The 18,277-nt window shown below is 54.8% G+C and overlaps 1 protein-coding gene across 3 annotated transcripts in view; it reads right to left on the reverse strand.

Annotated features, from left to right (window-relative positions):
- Nucleotides 1–289: 289 nt before the first annotated feature.
- RXRA (retinoid X receptor alpha) overlaps nucleotides 290–18,277 on the reverse strand; it is a 96,846-nt gene continuing 78,858 nt past the window's right edge. For all 3 annotated transcript variants that reach the window (XM_048325307.1, XM_048325308.1, XM_048325305.1), the window contains exons 5-10: nucleotides 16,111–16,280; nucleotides 11,107–11,236; nucleotides 7,758–7,890; nucleotides 6,630–6,721; nucleotides 4,960–5,065; nucleotides 290–1,690 (exon numbers count right to left, since the gene is read on the reverse strand). In XM_048325307.1, the coding sequence (XP_048181264.1) occupies nucleotides 1,543–1,690; nucleotides 4,960–5,065; nucleotides 6,630–6,721; nucleotides 7,758–7,890; nucleotides 11,107–11,236; nucleotides 16,111–16,280 (779 nt within the window). In that variant the 3' untranslated portion in view covers nucleotides 290–1,542. The remainder of the gene's footprint in view (nucleotides 1,691–4,959; nucleotides 5,066–6,629; nucleotides 6,722–7,757; nucleotides 7,891–11,106; nucleotides 11,237–16,110; nucleotides 16,281–18,277) is intronic.

An 18,277-nucleotide genomic window follows, 5' to 3' on the forward strand; every position in this document is an offset into this window, starting at 1 on the left:
AAGCCCTCAGCCACAGGCACCTTATTCTGGGCTCCCAGCACGGTGTATTTAGGACCATCCGTCCTGCCAAGGGGGGAAAACCCTCCCCAGCATCCCTCTCCACTCCCTCTGCTCTGTTCTTCCTCCAACTCGTGTTTTTGGTGGGGCACTGGAGACACCTGACGAGGGTGAAACAGGGAGGGGAAGGGGAATCGCTCCCTGGCTGGCCTCTGGCCACACGCTCCCTGGGGAATCCCATCCCATCCCATCCCATCCCATCCCATCCCATCCCATCCCATCCCATCCCACAGGGTGTGAACACATTCCTGGGACCCTAATCCCCAAAAACCTGCCCAGCTCCCCGCTGTCACACCGAGACTCAAGGAAAGGGTTGTGCAACAGCCAAGGTGCTTTTGGTGCTCCCAGGATCCCGGGCAGGACAGGGATGGTGCTGCCACATCCCCCACCCAGCTGGGCCCTCCCAGGCCTGCATCCAGGGGAGGGGGAGCCCTGTTCTTGCTTCACCACTAATTAACAGCTGCAATTAACCAGCCTGGCTGAGCACTCCCACTAATTGTTGCCTTGCAGTGTTGTGCAGAGCTGAAACAACAGGAGCGGCCTTGTGGGTGAGCCGAAACCCCGGAGTGGGGTCATGCTGGGATACACTGGGATATACTGGGGCAGTGCTGGGATATACTGGGATGCTGTGCTGAGAGCAGGGGTCCCAGCAAGCCCCCAGGAGCTGGGCAAGGGCAATGGGGAGTCCCTGGCAGCCTTAAAGCAAGCGCTGCAGCTGGCTCATGTCCACACGGGCACCTCTGGGGTGGGCAGCGATGCCCGGCCGCCCTCTGGGATGGCCACAAGGGCATTTCCTGTGCCACGGCCAGCGCGTTGTTCGGGGGGGATTCAGCTCAATCCCAAATCCTCAGCTCTGAAGGGGAAGGAGAAGGCTCTGTGCAGCCACGGGTGACTCACTCACGGGGCACGGCCGGGCCACCTCTCCCTCTGCAGAGTAACTACTGACACTACTAAGAATAGTTAGAAACCAAAAATAGAATTTTTTTCTTTTTTTTTTTTTTCTTTTTTTGGTTTTTTTTTTTTTTTTTTTTTTCTTCTTCTTCTCTTTTTCAAAAACTCCATCCTCTGAAAATAGCCCAGCTGCAATCCGAGTCCAACCACTCTCCTCGGCTCGGCCAAACCCCACTGCCCCGAGGGCCGGCACCGTCCTTATCCCCAGGGAAGCAGCGGGGACGGAGGGGGTGACGCCGTGGCTCATCCCAAACCTCATGGCACGGCGGGGGCAGGGGTTGGCAAAGCTCTCTCCGCTCCCACTTCTCTACAAGTAGCACAGGGAACCAGCGAGCAGGTCTGGAGATGCAGCAGTGACAGCGAACGGACAGGGGGTCAGGCGACGAGGAGGCCAGGACGGCGGGGTGTCCCCCGGATCAGACGGTGCCTCCGGCGCTGGGGGCAGCAGGGAGGGACGGGCTGGGGCGGAAGAAAGCGGAGGAAGGGCCCCGAGGGAGCCCGGCCGGGCGAGGGACTGACCCAGCAGAGTTCTCTCTAAGTCATTTGGTGCGGCGCTTCCAGCATTTCCATCAAGAAGGTGTCGATGGGCGTGTCGCCTATTAGCTTGAAGAAGAAGAGGTGCTCCAGGCATTTCAGGCCGATGGACCGAAGGGCTGGGAGGCGGAGCAGAAGCTTGGCAAACCTGGGGGATAAGAGAGGCGACAGGGTCAGACAGCCCCGGCTGCAGCCCTGCCTCTGTCCCCAGGGCTGGGGAGGGGTGGGAGGCAGACACAGCCTCTGCTACCAGCGAACCGTGGGGCTGCAGCCGCAGCTGTGCAGGGAAATCATTGATGATGGCCCAGCAAGAACGAGCTGGGAACTGAGCTGCAAGAGTGAAACGAGAAACGAAAGGTCAGCCCCGGACTGGGGAACACCCCGAGATGCTGGAGGGGTCCCCACGCTGCAGCCATCGAGAGGAGGCACCACGGGATCAGCCTTGGCACTGGCAGTGCTGCAAGCAGCTCCAGCAGCTCAAGTTTTGGTCAGGGAAAAGAGCAAACAGCCGGGAAGGGGCTGGAAGAGATGCTCAGTGGGGTGAGCTGGCACTTGGCTGGGCAATGCCCCTTTCCTGCAGGCTCTGTGCACCTCCTGAGCAGCTCCAGCAGCCCTCACTTGGGGTTCTGACCATCACCAGCTGAGCCCTGGGGCTGCTGGCGAGGCAGGAACCCGGCTGCCAGCCAGGGGTGAAGCCGAGGACTGTGACACAAGAGTTGGAAGGAGCACTGCAAACCACCTGGGACAGCGGGTGCTCCCTTCCCCTGGGCCCAGGGCTCTGAGGAGGGCAAACAAAACCCTTTCTCCACACCCTGCCCTGCCTGGAGTAGATGGTTTCAGGTCCTACAGGCAGGAGGGCTGGGGAGAGCTGGCAGCTCTGCAGGAGCCAGCCAGGATGGAGACAAGCCATCCACAGCTGGCTGTTGGGCTCCGAGGCTGGCAAGAGGCTGTGGAGCCAGGAGAAAGCCACCAGCTCCTGCAAGGCTGCTTTGGAACACCCCAGGTGCCAGTGGATGTCACCTCCTTGTGTGAGTGCTGCCAGCACAGGGAAAGAGCCCTGTAACAGCCACAGCAGGGTTATTTGCTTTTCCTGCTGCAAAATCAGGGCTTGAACATCATGAAAAGGGCCAGGCAGAAGGGGACCCTGCAGAAAACACACACACAGGCAGGCACAAGCACACAGATACTCTCTACATGCACACACAGTTCTCTCTCCCAATTTTTTTTTTAATTTTTTTTTTTTTTTTTCTGCTGAGCTGGCGAGAACGGCGGGAGCAGAGCCAGGAAAAACAAATCAGTCCTACCATCCCATTCAGGAAGTTTCACTTTAAACCGAACCAGATGATGGCTCCAGCCCTTGGATATGTTTAACTGTGAGATAACCAGCCTGGAGCACGCTGTGCCAGGGCTGGGAGGGGGGGGAAAAGAGCCCTGATCCCTGATTCCCTGTGGCTGCTGGGTGTCACGTAGGCACCCAGCCCTCCCTGCGGAGCAGCAGGGGCTGCACAGGGGGAGCAGGGCTGGGTTTTTCCTGGGAATGCCTCTCGGTGTGGAGAAATTCCCTTTTGGTGTTTGCAGGGTGCTCCCAAGCTCCTGCTGGATGGAGACTCAGAGGAAGCCCCGCACCCAAGGGCACCTGAAAAGGTGGGAATTCCAGAAATCCCACAGCACGGAGCAGGAAAAGGCACCAGGCTCCAGCAGGGCTTTGCTCAACCACAGGGAGAACTTGTTTGCAGCCCCAGCTGGTGATCACATCGTGCCACGAGGCCAGGGGGATGCAGAGAGTTTGGGAGAAGTTCGGGGAGCTCTTGTGCAACTCCCAGCCCACGAGTTCACCCTCCCGAGCCACCTGGGGTGGTGCCACCACTGCCCTGCACCACTGAGGGACGGAGGGAGGGCAGCAGGGCCCAGCCACGGCTCTCAGGACATCCCTGAGATGTCACCGAGTCACTCAGGTCACCAGGGATGGGTGTGAGCATCACACAAGAAGGTCCCCAGCCCACAGTCACTCAAAACCAGTGGGAGATTAAACTCCAGAGCCCCTGGCAGAGCTTTTGGACCTAAAACACTCCCTCAAACACCACTGAGCACTGAGGCAGAGCCCTGGGGAACTGGTGTGGACTGGTGGCTCAGACCGTGCTCAGGCATGGTGGTTTGGAGGGGGCTTGGGGCATGAAGAGAGGGAGGGACTTTCCCTGCGCCACCTCTTGCCCACTCCCAGTGTGTGCCAGGGCTGCAGATCCTGCACAATGTGCTCATCCCACCAAGGGAATAACCCAGGAGAGCTGCTGGTCACGATTCCCAAAGCAGCTCTCCTTGTGCCAGGAACAGCTCTGCTGCAACACCACGGCAGCCCAAATCCAGGCTCTGGCTCTGGATTTGCTCCAGAAATGCAATTTCTTAAAGCTTTCAGGAAGAGGAGGCAGCTTGAGAGCTGGCCTGGGGTGCACACAGACCCCCTGGGAGAGGAGAGGTGACAGGCCTGCTCCTTGCCCCGTGCTCATCCCTCAATTCCCCTGCTCCCCACAAACCAAGCACACCCCACAGCACCTCCACCCTCGCTCTCCCTGCCTCAAGCCAACCAGGAACATCCCAGGAACCCCTTAACAACACATCCTTCTTCATCTGCCAGCACTCTGGGACCCGAAGCGGGGGAAAAAACAAATCCAACTTCACTTCTGAGGGCACGCTCTGCGCTCACTGTTGTGAAAGCATCCTTGTCATTTACCATCTGCACACACGAGGCTGGGAACGCAGGTGAGATGCAAATCCCAGTTGCCTGGGCTGTTTTTGCCCAACATTCATGCACCAGTAGCAGCTTCCAGTGCTTTGCCTGGTTTCTCAAGAAGCTGTCAGGAACTGAAATGGCAGTTGCCAGCTCCAGGCTGTAACTGGGGAAATGCGCCCACTCAGCTCCGCAGCAGTCCAGGAACGCATTCCTAATTCCCCCTCCCATTCCCAGCTGGATTGGGGGAGGCAGGGAGGGGAGAAAAAGAGTATCAATTGAGGCTTTCACTTCCCAGCAGTGATGCTCCTCTGCCACCGAAAATTAACTCCATGTGAGTCCTGTTTTTGCTGCGGTTTCGCTCGCCGCGGTTTCCAGAAGGGAAATGATACCCCCTTCCCACATGGGCTCATCCCACTGCTGGGGCTGTGGGAGCTGGGCCTCCTCAGGTCTGCCCACCTGGCTGCATTTACTGGCAAGGGAATATCGAGCTCTGTGTGCTGCACAGGGGGGTGTTTTTAGGGATGCTCACAGCTGGGGCGGGTGGCAATGAGGGGTTTATCTGCAGGGAATGTCTGTGGGGATGGAGAGCCCAGAACAGAGGGACCCAAGGACACCCTGGGAGATGCAGCACCCATTGCAGGGGGTTTGCAGGGGGTGAGGGTACAGGAGGAGGGGCACAGGGAGCTCACCTGCCGGGCTGGTCGGGGTATTTGTGTTTGCAGTAAGCCTCTAGGGACGCGTACACCTTCTCCCGCAGCGCCTCCACCTCCGCCGGGTTCGAGAGGCCCTTCGAGTCTGAAAGGTCACACAAAAGCCATCAGCCAAACACCTCCAGGCTTTCCAGGCTGGCCAGAACCCCTCTGTGTGCTCCCTGCATCCCTCCCAGCCCCACCAAAGTGGGGATGCAGGCTCTGAGCTCTGGGGATTTGGGGAGCACTCAAAGGTTTGCCCTGTGACTACAGATTTTTCCCCACCTCACACCCCAACCCCAAATGTTTTGGCTCATTCCAGTGGTGCCAGACCCTCATTTAAAGGGTTTAATTCCTCCTCCAGCCCTGGGCTTGTGGGATTTCTCCCTCCAGCACTGTGGTGGGGCTGAGTGAGAAGCCCCTGCTCTGGCACAGCCCCCGGGACACAGCGAGGATCTGTTTTTAGTAGGGTGAAAGGGACAGTGCAGAAATCGATATCCCCAAGCACATGTGCCATGGGAACCTCTCCAGATTCCCCTTCTTTGACCATATACGGCTAATCCCAAATTACAGACAATAAATTACTGCTGATTACAAGGAGGGGGGGACTAAAAAAGAAGAAAAACAAACCCAAGAAAATGTAATAAACCCTGCTGGAACAGCCTGGCCAGGCTTTGGTGGGAAAACCCAGGGAAGGAGCTGTGCTTGGGCACAAACAGTGCTCTCTGAGGGCAGGGAGGGAAGGGGTTGGTGGTGGATGTGGAGGTTTGTTCTTGGCTGCCATCTGGTTTTGCTCTGGGCTGATCCACTTTAAAATAGAGATCCCCTCCAGAGAGCTGTGCAGGTATGAGCAGGCTGCCTCCTGCTGCACAGGGATTTGCTCCCTGGAATGCTGGAGAAAAGCCCTGGCACTGACCCTTCTTCTTCCCTCGAGCAGCTGGGGCCGAGGGGGAAAGGGGAGCAGCGTGAAGCCTCCCGGAGTCTGTGAAACCACAGTCAAAACCTGAAGTTTTTGTGTATTTTATGAGCACATTTCATGTCTTTCAGCCTCTCCAGGTCTGCAAAGGGCTATTCCAGAAATGCAGGTAATAAAAGCCCTCGGATGATGAGGTTGGGAAGCAGAGACAATCATATCCATGCTCTGGTGCTGCTCTAATCTGTATTTTTCTCTTTAAAAAAGATCTAGATTCCATTTTGTTCCAATTCAGGGACAACTCCCTCAAGCACCAGAACTTTCTCTTCACAGTCACTCTGAAAGGGGGAGAGCTGACAGGACAAGGGGGAATGGCTGTAAACTGAAAGAGCAGAGCGCAGGGTTAGATGGAATTTTGGGAAGAAATTCTTCCCTTTGAGGGTAGGGAGGTCCTGCACAGGTTGCCCAGAGAAGCTGTGGATGCCTGGCAGTGTCCAAGGCCAGGCTGGATGGGGCTTGGAGCAACCTGGAATAGGGGAAGGTGTCCCTGCCCATGGCAGGAGGTTTGGAACAAGATGAACTTTAAGATCCTTTCCAAACCAAACCATCTTCCACCCCTGACTCTCTTCTTTCCTGCCCTGCCCTCGGCATCTGGGTGCCCTCTGCTACTTCCAATGGGGCTCTTTAGGGAAGAAAAGGAGCCCAAAGGACAGAACAGCAGCCAAGAGGGGCCAGGAGGGCAGAGCCAGGCACGTACCGGGGTTGAAGAGGACAATGGCTCGCAGGCAGCCCAGCTCTGTCTTGTCCATCAGCATGTCCCTCATTTTGGACACCAGTTCTGTCAGTACTCTGCAAAAGGACACAGAAAGCACAGAGTCAGCACGAAAAAAAACCCCAGGAATGAAAAGCCCCAGGTGTCAGAGCTGGAGTGAGAAGCTCCGGTCACGTTTAACGAAGTCGGGGATGGCGCTGGCTTGTACCAGCTGAGGATGTGGCCTCATTTTCCTCCTCCATCGAAAATAGCTCATTAGGAACATCAATAGTTCCTGTGAGATACAACAGGGACCATAAAAACCGCCTCCATCCATTCACTGAGAGGCTCTGGCATCTGAGAAAGCTGCCTAAAAATAAAAAATAACAATAAAAATCCACCCCAACAGGTATCTAAAAGTAATTTCCTCTGCCGGTAATTTTTATTGCTCCCTTTGCTCTTACTGCAGGTGTCGGTCTTGAAATATTTTCCACTGATTGCCCAGTTTTTCATGTTAGATCCTGCAGCAAAGTCATGATCTTGCACTTATGACCTCACAGGAACAAATGATGTCACCCAGGTCCGAAGAACAATTTCCTCACAGAGCAGAGCAGCAAAGGTGATTTGGTTTCGACTCAAGATGAGTCTCGGGGAGAGAAATCAGCATTTCAGCAGCGTCTGGAGTCACGCTGTGGGTCAAACACCCGGCAAGCCTGGCTTTAAAACACTTTCCCAAAGCCTGAGATTAAAGAGCCCCCGGAACACGCCTGTGGAACCCGCTGAGTACTGCTGGGGCCTTTCCATTGTGCAAATAAAATCGCGTCTTGGTCCAATTAAAGATGAAAAGGAGCGAAGGAGTGGCCTCCTCGTAACATTAGAAGGCATCTGGACCCCATGAAAGGGGCTTTGATTTGCACCGGGCAGCCTCCTCCCCGTTTGGGGCTGTTGGGTTTTGCAGGTTTGAGAGGAGGGATTTGACGCTGTGTTTTCAGGGACATCACGGGGTGGGACACCCTCATCCCGGGCTCCTCCAGCAGGAATGGAGGCAGCTTGAGGTGCAGACAGGGATGGGGATGTCCAGGCAAGGCGGTTTAGGATGCAATCCCATCCCTCCATCCCTCCAGCCCAGCCCACCTGTCGAAGATGGCCCCGACGCCGGCGCTGTGGGCGCTGTTCCGGTGCACGTGCAGCCCCGTGGCCAGGAGGATCCCGTCCTTCACGGCTATGGAGCGGTGGGAGAAGGAGGCAATTAGGAGCTCGTTCCAGCCTGGGGAGGAGAAAAACGACCGAGGCTGCAGGTTAGAGCCATGGGATCCTCAGGAAGTTTGGGAATCGGCGACGTCACCGGAGGAGGAATCCGCCTCTGCTGAGGGAACGTGGCTGGATATGGGGAAGGAGGGGGGAGCCAGCTTTTCCTTGGCTGTCAGGGAAGGGAAAAACCATCTAGAACCCGATGCACTAAAAATAAAGCTAATAAGGGGAGCAGTTTCCTCTGTAAACCGCGCAGACACCGAGCAAACAGCTCTGCCTGAACACCCCGGGGGTGTGGAGCCCCGAGCTCCCCTCTGCCCTCAGCTGCTGCCTCCCAGCACTTCCAGCCCTATCAGCACGGGCTATCAGTTCACCAGGCCCCTCCTCAGGCCACGGAAGTTCCTTCACCATCCCTGAGCCCTGTGAAAGGGCCCGTGGAATCTCTGGCTTTGTGGGTTTGTTGCTTCTGCCATGAAAATACTGGGAGAGGTTGGGTCTGCTCTCTGCACAGTCCCACGTCCGTGACTGCTTCCACAGCTGCTTGGAAAACAGATTTTAGTCTTGTTAGCTGGACTGCTTTGGGATGTAGGAGGGACATCCTCTGAGCCCAGACCTACAGGGAAGGGAAGGGAGAGGCGACCTCCACGTCCTCCAGCTCCCCTTCCCAATCCAGCACCTTTTCAATTCCTAAATCCATCAAGGATTCCTGAAACAAAGCCCCAACGAGAGGAAACGCTGCCAAGTTTGAAGGGTGGAAATTCGGGTCACTTTCAACCAGGAGCAGCATCTTCAGTCAGGTAAGAAGGGTCTTCTGCAACACCCCTGTCCTGAACATGTTCTGGAGTTCTGCTCCAGAAACCTCAGGATATTTGGCTTTGGGGGTTTTTTCCCAGGCTGGAAAAGCAACACAACAATATCCTTCACCTCTCCTGCCACAGGAACACGTCTTGTCCCGCTGCCTGCAACAAACACAAGGCCCATGTGTGCTGTATTTACCTCCCGCTGCAGCCGTGGGCTGTGCCATTAGAAATGTTGACAAGGAATAAAGTTCACTCTTTCCTAAGTGGCCACAGGATGTTTCCACCCCAGCCACGGGAACATTTCTTTGGCTATTTACTGGGTGAGGCCTGGCACTTTCACAGGGATTGCAACACCATGAAACCCAAGGAGGATGGAGGAGAAGACGTGGGACTGCAGCAGGAGCCTGCAGAAACCCTGCTCCCAGCAGGAAGAGGAATTCCCAGAGCCAGATCCATGGGAAGCTGTCACACACAGCAGCTCCACCAACAGAAGCCCGAGCTGGCTCTCAACACCCACTCCAAGCTGGGCTTATTCCAGCGAAGGAGCGCTGGATCCATCAGCATCCTTCACCTGGATTATTCCCATGCAGAGCTGGGATGCTTCAGCTGAAATGGGGAAGATTTTCCTACCTTGGCTTTCACCAGAACATCCCCAAAGAGCCTCCAAGACAGAGGCAAGCAGGGAAAATTCAGTATAACCACAGGCAGCAAATGGGAATTAAGAGACCAAACAAGCCTGTCCCGAGAGTTCTGCATTTCAGCCCAAGCTCTGGGGTGGCAGAGCAGAATTCTGTGACTCCTGTGACTCCTTTCTCACCACACAGGGTGGCTCTGGCTCCTCTGGGATAGGGAAGGCACTCTGGCAGCACAGTGGCCCTCGTGTCAATCCACCTCCCTGCCAAGTTTCCCCAGCAGCCCTACAAAAGCAGCTGCAGGGATGTAACGCTCAGCATCCTCTGCCAAGCTGAGAAAACACCAGGTTATTCCTGTCTCAGCTTGGAAACCAGAAAACCCGTGGAAAACAGGCTTAAAAAGTCAGGTTTCCTTCCCTTCCAAACAGCTCAGAGAGGGAATATTTTTAAATGATTCAGGATTTGAGGAAAGCTGCGGCCAGCCCAGCCAGCACTGCTCCTCCAGAGCTGTGTGCTCCACTTGTTTTGCCTCCCAGGATGCCCGACTGAGGCTCTTAGCTGGATTTTAGTACTTCAATATTTCATGGGCAGCTGTTCTCAGCAGGCCACTCAATAATACATAGAGCCACTGGTTAGAGGACTTGGGGAAGGTTATCTGAGGCTCTGGCAGAGATGCTTGGAGTAGGGAGCTCCAGGGAGCTGCTCCAGGTGGCTCAGCAGTCTCAGGGTTGGAGCCACCGCGAAATTTGGGGTCTGCAGCCCCTCTCCTGCTGTCCATGGAGTGAGTCACAAGCAGGGAACACAGGTCAGGAAATCTCCAGGTCCAGTTTTAATCAGCTGCCTGCTAAATAGAGAGAGGAAAACCTGGAACTGCCGTGGTGGGTTTGGGTTCCACTTCCCGAAAGGAAAAGGCTTTGTCTGAATCCAGCTCTTTGCAGGAAGCCCTCAAAGATCCCTACAGAGAGGCTTCCCCTGCTCATCCACTCTCACAAGAGGCTCTAGAAATCCTCTTCAAATCCACACTTTGCATGCTCCAAAGGGCCCAGAGCCAGCTCTGGCAAAATCCACGGAAAAGGCAGAGGAGCCTCTTCACCAAAGCGCTGCAGGAAGGGCGCAGGACCTGGACAAAAGCGAATTTTGGGGAAACAAAAGAAACTTTACCAAGCACTTCAAAGTGCCTGGCTTACAAAGAGCTTCATGCCTCAAACACATCCTCCCCGAGCTCTGCTCTGATTTCTTGCCCTCCACGATCTTTGTACAGCAGCAGGAGCTTGAATTCACTCAACAGGGGAAGACCCTTCCTGCAGCCAAGGGCTTTCACCTCCCAAACCCTGCTCCTGCAGCCCCCCTGTGGCACAAGGAAATTTAAAATAAGCCCTGAGAGTTCTATTTTCATCTTGGTGGGTGGGAGAAGAAGTGAGATGTGTTTTTCTCCCCTTTCTGCTTTCAATTATGATCAAACATTTCAGTCTGATGAAATTTCACAGGGGCCTGAGCCCACTTGGTCTTTCACACCTCAGTTTGGGAGGAAGGCAGAGTTTAATTCCTTGGGTTTAAGTCACCCAGCACCCATCTCTGAGTTCCTCATGGATCAGAAACGAAGCCAGGCCATTTTTCAGCTGATTTGCCACATTCTGGATCCCATTCAGCAACACATCCCATGGGGCTTTTAAAATCCTATTTAAAAACGGAATGATCAGAGTCTGCTACTCAGAATCAAACATTTTCAAGCTGCCAGGACCTAAATCTGAGGGTACAACCCATCCCAGGGACTTGCAGATGGGGACAGATGCCACTCACCTGCTCTGAGCAAGATGACCTGGTCATCCAGAGGCAGCTCGGAGAAGTGGGGGATCCTCTTGGCCCACTCCACCAGGGTGAAGAGCTGTTTGTCTGCTGCCTGGCAGATGTTCGTCACCGGGTCATTGGGCTGCCAAAAAAAAGATGGAAAAGCTTGGAAAAGGCAAAGCAAGGGAAAGAGAGGCTGGAGGAGCAGCCTGCCTGCCACCCCCGAGGTGGATGTTACCAGTCACAGGCAGAGGAAGTGATTTGGCTGCTCCACCACGAGGGTTGTAATAGTTTTTAGCAAGCCCCAAAATGGGAACTGGGAGTTCTGAGACTCCAAATCCATCACCCTGACTGATGAATCCAAGCAGCTCCGGCCCGGGGAAGGGCAGACTCCAGCATCTCCCAGCTCGATAAACCAGCACCAGAGGGGGCATTACAGGAAAAAAAAAAAAGAGAAAACCCCTTTCCTTTGAAATATTATCCAGTAACAAAAACCATCTGCTCTCAAGGAGGACAGTCAGCCTAAACACACCAAATCCCTGTTTAAAGGACCTGCTCACAGCTCAAGTGGATTTGTGATTAGGAACTGGAAGAGCCAGTCTAAGCCTGGTCCAAGTGTGTTTGTAGGGTTTACCTCCCTGGACAGGGATGTAGGGGCCCTTCCCATCTCCTGCTGTAATCCCTGCTGATATCCAGCAGCTTGGATTGTACAATCAGCTTCTTTCCATGTCCTTAAAAGAGCAGTTTCCAAACTGGAGCAGGAGTGTTTACTTCACCCCTGGCTGGCAGGAGGAAGGGGGTTGAATTCAGAGGAAGAGCAGACACGAATGTCAGTGTAACCTGTGGCAAAGCCCCCTCCCAGGCTGGGCACACCAGGACCACGCTGCCAAGTCACCCTCGTGCCCCTCAGAGCTGTGCCCCACACCCCTGCCCAGTCCCCTGGCAGCAAACCCAAGGCTCTGTGCCTCAGTGGCCAACATCTCCCATTCTCCAGGCTTAAAATAACCGGGATTTGGCAAGCTCAGGGCACCTGCCTCAGAAGTATTTCCACCTGTCGCGTGCAGAGATGGATGGGCATGGGCTGGCACCGGGCACCGCCACAGGGATGTGCCCCCCTTGCCCAGCCCCTCTCCAGCAGCTCCCCCAGGGGTGCAAGGGCAGGGCAGTCTCACTCCCAGGGAGCTGGGGCTCTTCCCTGAGGAAGGAGATGTGAGCAGGGACTGGGCTTTTCTCCTGGGAGAAGAAGAACAGATGGGATTTCCCCCGGACAACGGGAAAGCCCCAAACCGTGTGTGAGGAGGAGCTTTGCAGGGTTCAGCGTTTCACTGGAAGCACAGGGAATGCTGGCACTCAGAGGCAGGAAGGGGGAGAAGGGACACCAGAGGCCCTGAACATCCCCATCCTCGAGTTATCCCAGTCTGCTCGGCCAGGTGGAGAATCCTGCCATCCCGGCGAGGTGGGATAGGGATGGAGCCCTCCAGGCCCCACCACGACTTATGGGAGACCCCCTGCTCCAGCAGAACCCAACCCTTGCAGCAACAAGAGCCTGCAGAGCCCCACAAAAGGCATAATTTAGGTAAATTAGATGTTTTTGGCAAAGCTTTCCTCAGGGCTGGCTCCTGGGAAGGTTGTCAGCACGTGCTGGGCTCCAGGCGCCCCAGCCCTGGCTGTCCCTGCGTGGGCAGCACAAGCTGTACCCAACCTCTGGTGCTCCAAAGCCTCAGTGAGGGGCCCAGCAGAAGCTAATCCTTGCAGCAACAAGAGCCTGCAGAGCCTCACAAAAGGCATAATTTAGGTAAATTAGATGTTTTTGGCAATGCTTTCATCAGGGCTGGCTCCTGGGAAGGTTGTCACCACATGCTGGGCTCCAGGTGCCCCAGCCCTGGCTGTCCCTGCGTGGGCAGCACAAGCTGTACCCAACCTCTGGTGCTCCAAAGCCTCAGCTCCAGTTCCACCTCAGATGGCAATTCCTGGAACCACCACGGCTCTTCCTGGCAGAACTTGATCACCAGAGCGTGAGAAGCAGCGGGAAGTGTCCAGAGGGCCCTGCCTGGCTGCGGGAGGGGGGTGGCAGGGCTGGAAACCCTCCCTGTGCAAGGAAAGCAAATCCCCTCCTGCAGTAAATAGCAAGGGCACAGTGCCGGGGTGTGACAGAGCCAAAGGGCACCCGATCCCCCTGGAAAAGGGGAGCTTGAAAGTATCTTTCAGAAAATGGTGACTTGAAACCAGACGTTCAAAGGCCAATTAAGAGCTACTGGGGAGGACAGCTCTCAGTTACACGCGCTGCCTTTCAGGGGCCAGGAGCCCATCCCAGGTGGTGCTTACAGGGCAGGAGCCCGAATTCCCAAGGTATGGGGCAGAGGCAAAGCCACCCCACTGCCCAGGGACAGGGACATGGCACAAGGTGACAGCCACAGACACGAGAGAGTGGAGTGACAGGACAAGGGGGAATGGATTTGAGCTAAAAGACAGTGGGGTTAGATCAGGTACTAGGGAGAAATTTTTCCTGTGAGGGTGGGGAGGCCCTGGCACAGGGTGCCCAGAGAAGCTGCGGCTGCTCCTGGATCCTTGGAAGTGTCCAAGGCCAGGTTGGATGGGGCTTGGAGCAACCTGGGACAGTGGAAAGTGCCCATGGAAGAGAGTTGGAATTCAATCATCTTTGGAGATCCCTTCCAAGCCAAACCATTCTGTGAGTCTCTGAATGTATGACTCTATTTCTCCACCCAGGCTGGGCCTGGAATGCCACCCCTTGGATCTTCTGAGCAACCTGGGCTAGTGGAAGGTGCCCCTGCCTGTGCAAGTAGATGGTTTTAAGGTCCCTCCCAACCCAACCCATTCTATGTGGGAGACAAGGGTGTTTATTCCTGAATCACCCTGCCACCTCCACCCCAGCCTGCCAAGGCCAGCTGGAAATGTCCCTGCAGGTCACCAGCAGTGCTCAGTGCAGCTGGACTGAGGTGCAGAGGCACAAATCAAAGCACACAGCACACGAGGCCAACAGCAAACAGCTCCTGTTATCCCTCCGTGTTTATCAGGGCCTCAATTTGCTGCCTTTCCATCACCTGGGCTCTGAGGGAGGGCCGGGAGGGCCGCAGCTCCTCCATCTCCCCTCTCCTCATCCGGTGGCCTCGTCACTGGGAGCTGCTGATCTCATCCATCTGCTAAACCTGCTACAAATGTCACCTCATTGTCGGCAGAAACCGCTTGACAATAACAGGGCATTCCAACAAGCCTCCTGCTTCTATTTAGATGCAACACACATCCTTGTTCACAGTAATGCGTGTTGAATTATGCAGGAACCGGCTTTCAATTTGCTACAAGAGGCTGAGGAGACACGGTGCCAGACGAAGCCATTTATTTCAGCTCGCTCTCTGGGGTTTGTTTTCAAGTCAGCACAACGCTGGCTCCAGCTCCCCTGAAGGATTTTTAATCCTGAGAGCAGGCAGAGCCTCTCTGAGCCCCTCACTAACTCCTCCAGAAAAGCCCTTTCCAGCCTCACGGTGATGGGATCCTCCTCTCAAATGCAGGTGAGCATCTGTACCTGTTTCTGTACCTGATTCTGGAGAGTTTCACTGAGGGATTGGCTCTGCCCATACCAGGAAGCCTTGAATGTCCCAGACCCACCTAAGGAATCCTGGGAAAAGCTGGTAAAGGCCAAAAAGAGCATCCGAAACCACCACTTAGACTTGTCCTGATCCCCAGATCGCTCACAGAACTTTGTTGGAAGTGACCCTAAAGATGATCTATTTCCAACCCCCTGACATGGGAAGGCACTTCTGACTCAAACCCTCCAAGGCTCATATAAAGAGAGAGATAAAGCATTGTTGTAACAGGAAATAAATACTGCAGAGCCCTCTCACTTGCTCGGAGCAGCTGCATTTCATCAGCTCAGCCTCATAGCTGCCCAGCAGGAATTGCACAGGGATATTTCAGTGGATGAGCCTGCTCTCCTGGAGCAGCCAGCCCAAACCTGGCAGAGCTCAACCTCAGTGTCCCTCAAAGGACTGTGTGGCCACCAGGAGATGCTCCCCACTCCAGCCTCAGCTGCTGTTTTTCTGAGGAATTCCTCTATTCCCACTGATTTCACGGGAAAAGGGGCTATTGAGGAGTGGGGACTGCACCCTAAATACTGCCTGAACTGCACCCTAAATACTGCCTAGGCTGCAGAGGGCCTGTCCTAGAAATGGAATTGCAGAGGATGGTTTGGCTGTCACATTAACTGCTTTGCAGGGAGATTCCTCCCTGTTGGTAAGGGAATCTCATAGCGAAGGGCCTGAAACACTTTCCCTCACTCTCCATAGAATCCCAGACTGGTTTGGGTTGGAAGGGACCTCAAGACCACCTCAGTCCAACGCCCTGCCACGGGCAGGGACACCTTCCACCAGCCCAGGTTGCTCCAAGCCCCGTCCCATTTCCCTGTCATGCCTCTCTTGTGCACACACCATCCTGGCACAGCCCAGATGCTCCAAGCAGGCCCAGTTGTAACACAAGTTTCTAAGTGGGAAAAGAACTTGAAAGCCAACTTCTAGGTAAATTTCTCCAAGTCTTCTCTCCTCAGAGGCAAGCAGCTGCATAATTCTCCATCTGAGAAGTCACACCCTCACTGCACAGCTCTTATCCCTCTGCACTTCAGCCACACAGGTCTGTCTATTGCCTCAGCTGGACTCCGAGCTCTTAAGAGCATGGAGTGTCTTCCTTCCCTTCAGCACCCAGGGCTGTTAATTACAATAAAATCTTCTCTGTGAGCCCTTTTCATTATTCCTTACAGCATCCCCTCCTTCCCTGTGGCTGTGGGACAGAAGACACCAAGCGCTGGTGGGTTGCTGGCTCTGCTTTCCTGGTGCTGAGCTGACACACGGAGCCAACAGCAGAGCCAGGAACTGCATTTCTGAGCTGGTTTTAATCACACAGAACAACCCCTCTCTGCCCCAGCTGTCCTCATGGTCACTCCTGATGTCCCACAGCCATCCCTTCTGTCCCAAACGCAGGGCTGGGGATGGGACAGAGCTGCCTCACCGAGCTGGGTGTCAGGCCCATGTTTGCCTCGATGTACGTCTCTGTCTTTGGCTCCACAGCGAGTTCAGCTTCCAGGATCTTTTCCACAGGCATGTCCTCATTGGCGCTGCTTGTGGACTCCACCTCGTTCTCGTTGCGGTCCTTCCCCCGCTGCCTCTCCTCCTGCACGGCTGCGAGTGACACAGAAGGGACAGTGTCAGTGTCAGTGCCACCCCCAGGCTCCACAGGTGGCCACAAAACCCCAAGGCATCCTGCAGGATCAGCCTGCTCCGGTGTCTGCTGTGGTCAGACTGGGATATCCCAGGGAATGGGAGGTCTGGGGAAGGCACCGAGCAGCCCCAGCCTGGGAGATGGGCTCTGTGTGTGCTCCCTCAGGAGCAGGGAGAGGGATGATCCTGCCTGGACAGGGCCTCTGCTGGGAAAGGCCCTTCTCTGCAGAGGCACAGATCCTGGAAACAAAAAGGCTACAGACAAATGATGAAAGGAAGCAACACTTTGGGTCACTGCGGGTGAGGGAAAGTGACGGGTGAAGTGAAAGAATCAGGGAATCGCAAAGAAAGAGAAACAGCTCAGTTTAAAGCAGAAATCCAGAGTTCAGCCACCTTTGAGGCTGGCAGGGCTGAATTTCCCTGGAGGCCATGTCGTGCCCCTCTCCAGTTCCCTGGCCCAGCTCCCGTGGGACAGCAGCTCCATGCAAACCTCCATCCTGCCTCGGGCTCGGGGCAAGCCCCAAACAGACAGGAGAGACCTGTCCCAAATCCTGTGGGGTGGGGATGATCTCGCCAGCAGCCTGTCACATGCTGCTGAGTTATGTCTGAGCAGCTCAGAGATGAAAAACACTTATTAGATGCTAATAACATTACTATTATTATTACTATTATTACTATTATTATTATTATTATTAACCTCCCTTGGAAACCTGCACACGCTTTTCCTACACCTGGAAAGCAGCTTTGTGCAGCTGCAGTAGGAACTCTCTCCATCACCTTGTCACAGACCCTAAATCCCACACTTTTCTGCACACCACTGTTTCCCCACAGCACATTTTAGCCCACTCTGCTTGAGAACAGCCCCAAGCATCTCTGGCCATGAGAGACAATGCTCTGAACTCACCCAGCTCTTTGCTGAGGACTGAATGAGGCACTCCAGTACTGTAAAAACCCTGCTACTTATTGCCAATTACCCCAGCACTCCCTCCCTGCTGCATTTGAAGCTGGTTATGGGATGTTCAGGCAGAGCAGCAGGGGCACAGGTTTGGGAGCTGCCTGTGGCACAAGGAGGCTTTTCAGACCATCAGTGGGACCAGCTCTATGCCAAGTGCAAAACCAAACCCTACAATATGAAACTCCAGGTAAACTCAGATTTGTGTCGTGGCTTTTGTCCATCTGGTGCGGATTCTTCCTCTTTTTCAAGCCATCATAAAAACCCCTGCTTTAATTTCACCCCCTAACCCCACTGCTGCTTTTCCAATCATCAGAAAAGGAGAAGTTTTTGCTTAATGCCAACCCTTCTTCAGCAGCACAGATGCACCAGGATTCCTCTGGGCACACTAGGAGAGATGAAACACCTACTAAATAACACGAAAGCCTGAGAGAAAGGCAAACCCTCAACAAACAGGATCTTATAAAAAGACTTAAATGCCAAAGTGCTGATGCAGAGCTGCAGCAGCTCTTGAGGACGAAGGCGCAAAGTTGGGATCACTGGGGTCACTCCACCAGGGTGTCAGCCCCAAAAACACATCCCCATGCTGGACACTGGGATTCGTGGAAAAGCACTGCAGAGGTCTGGGCAGGCAGGGGCTACTTAAAGCCTTCAATCTGCACATCTCAACCTCATCAGTGCCACACTCCTGGCCTGAAGAATCTGACACACTCCAGGGGTTGTAGGAGAGAGGATCCTACAGGGCACCTCGACAGCCCCTGCCTGTGATCAGGCTGAACTCAGCTGACACAAACCATACAAAAAGAGACAGCTGGGCAGAGATTACACACGTAAGGAGTTATTTCTATTGATCCGAGCTCGGAGCTGCAGCACCAGAAAATCGGTGCTGCAGCTCCCTGCAGAGCTGGTCAGGGGACAGCTGACTCATCCCAGCTCAGCCCCACGAACGCCTGGCCCTCGCCCCGGCCCAGCTGCTGCCGGCAGCAGTGACACCCCGGGCAGAGCA

This window comes from Corvus hawaiiensis, chromosome 21, assembly GCF_020740725.1.
Source record: "Corvus hawaiiensis isolate bCorHaw1 chromosome 21, bCorHaw1.pri.cur, whole genome shotgun sequence".
NCBI lineage: Eukaryota > Metazoa > Chordata > Aves > Passeriformes > Corvidae > Corvus > Corvus hawaiiensis.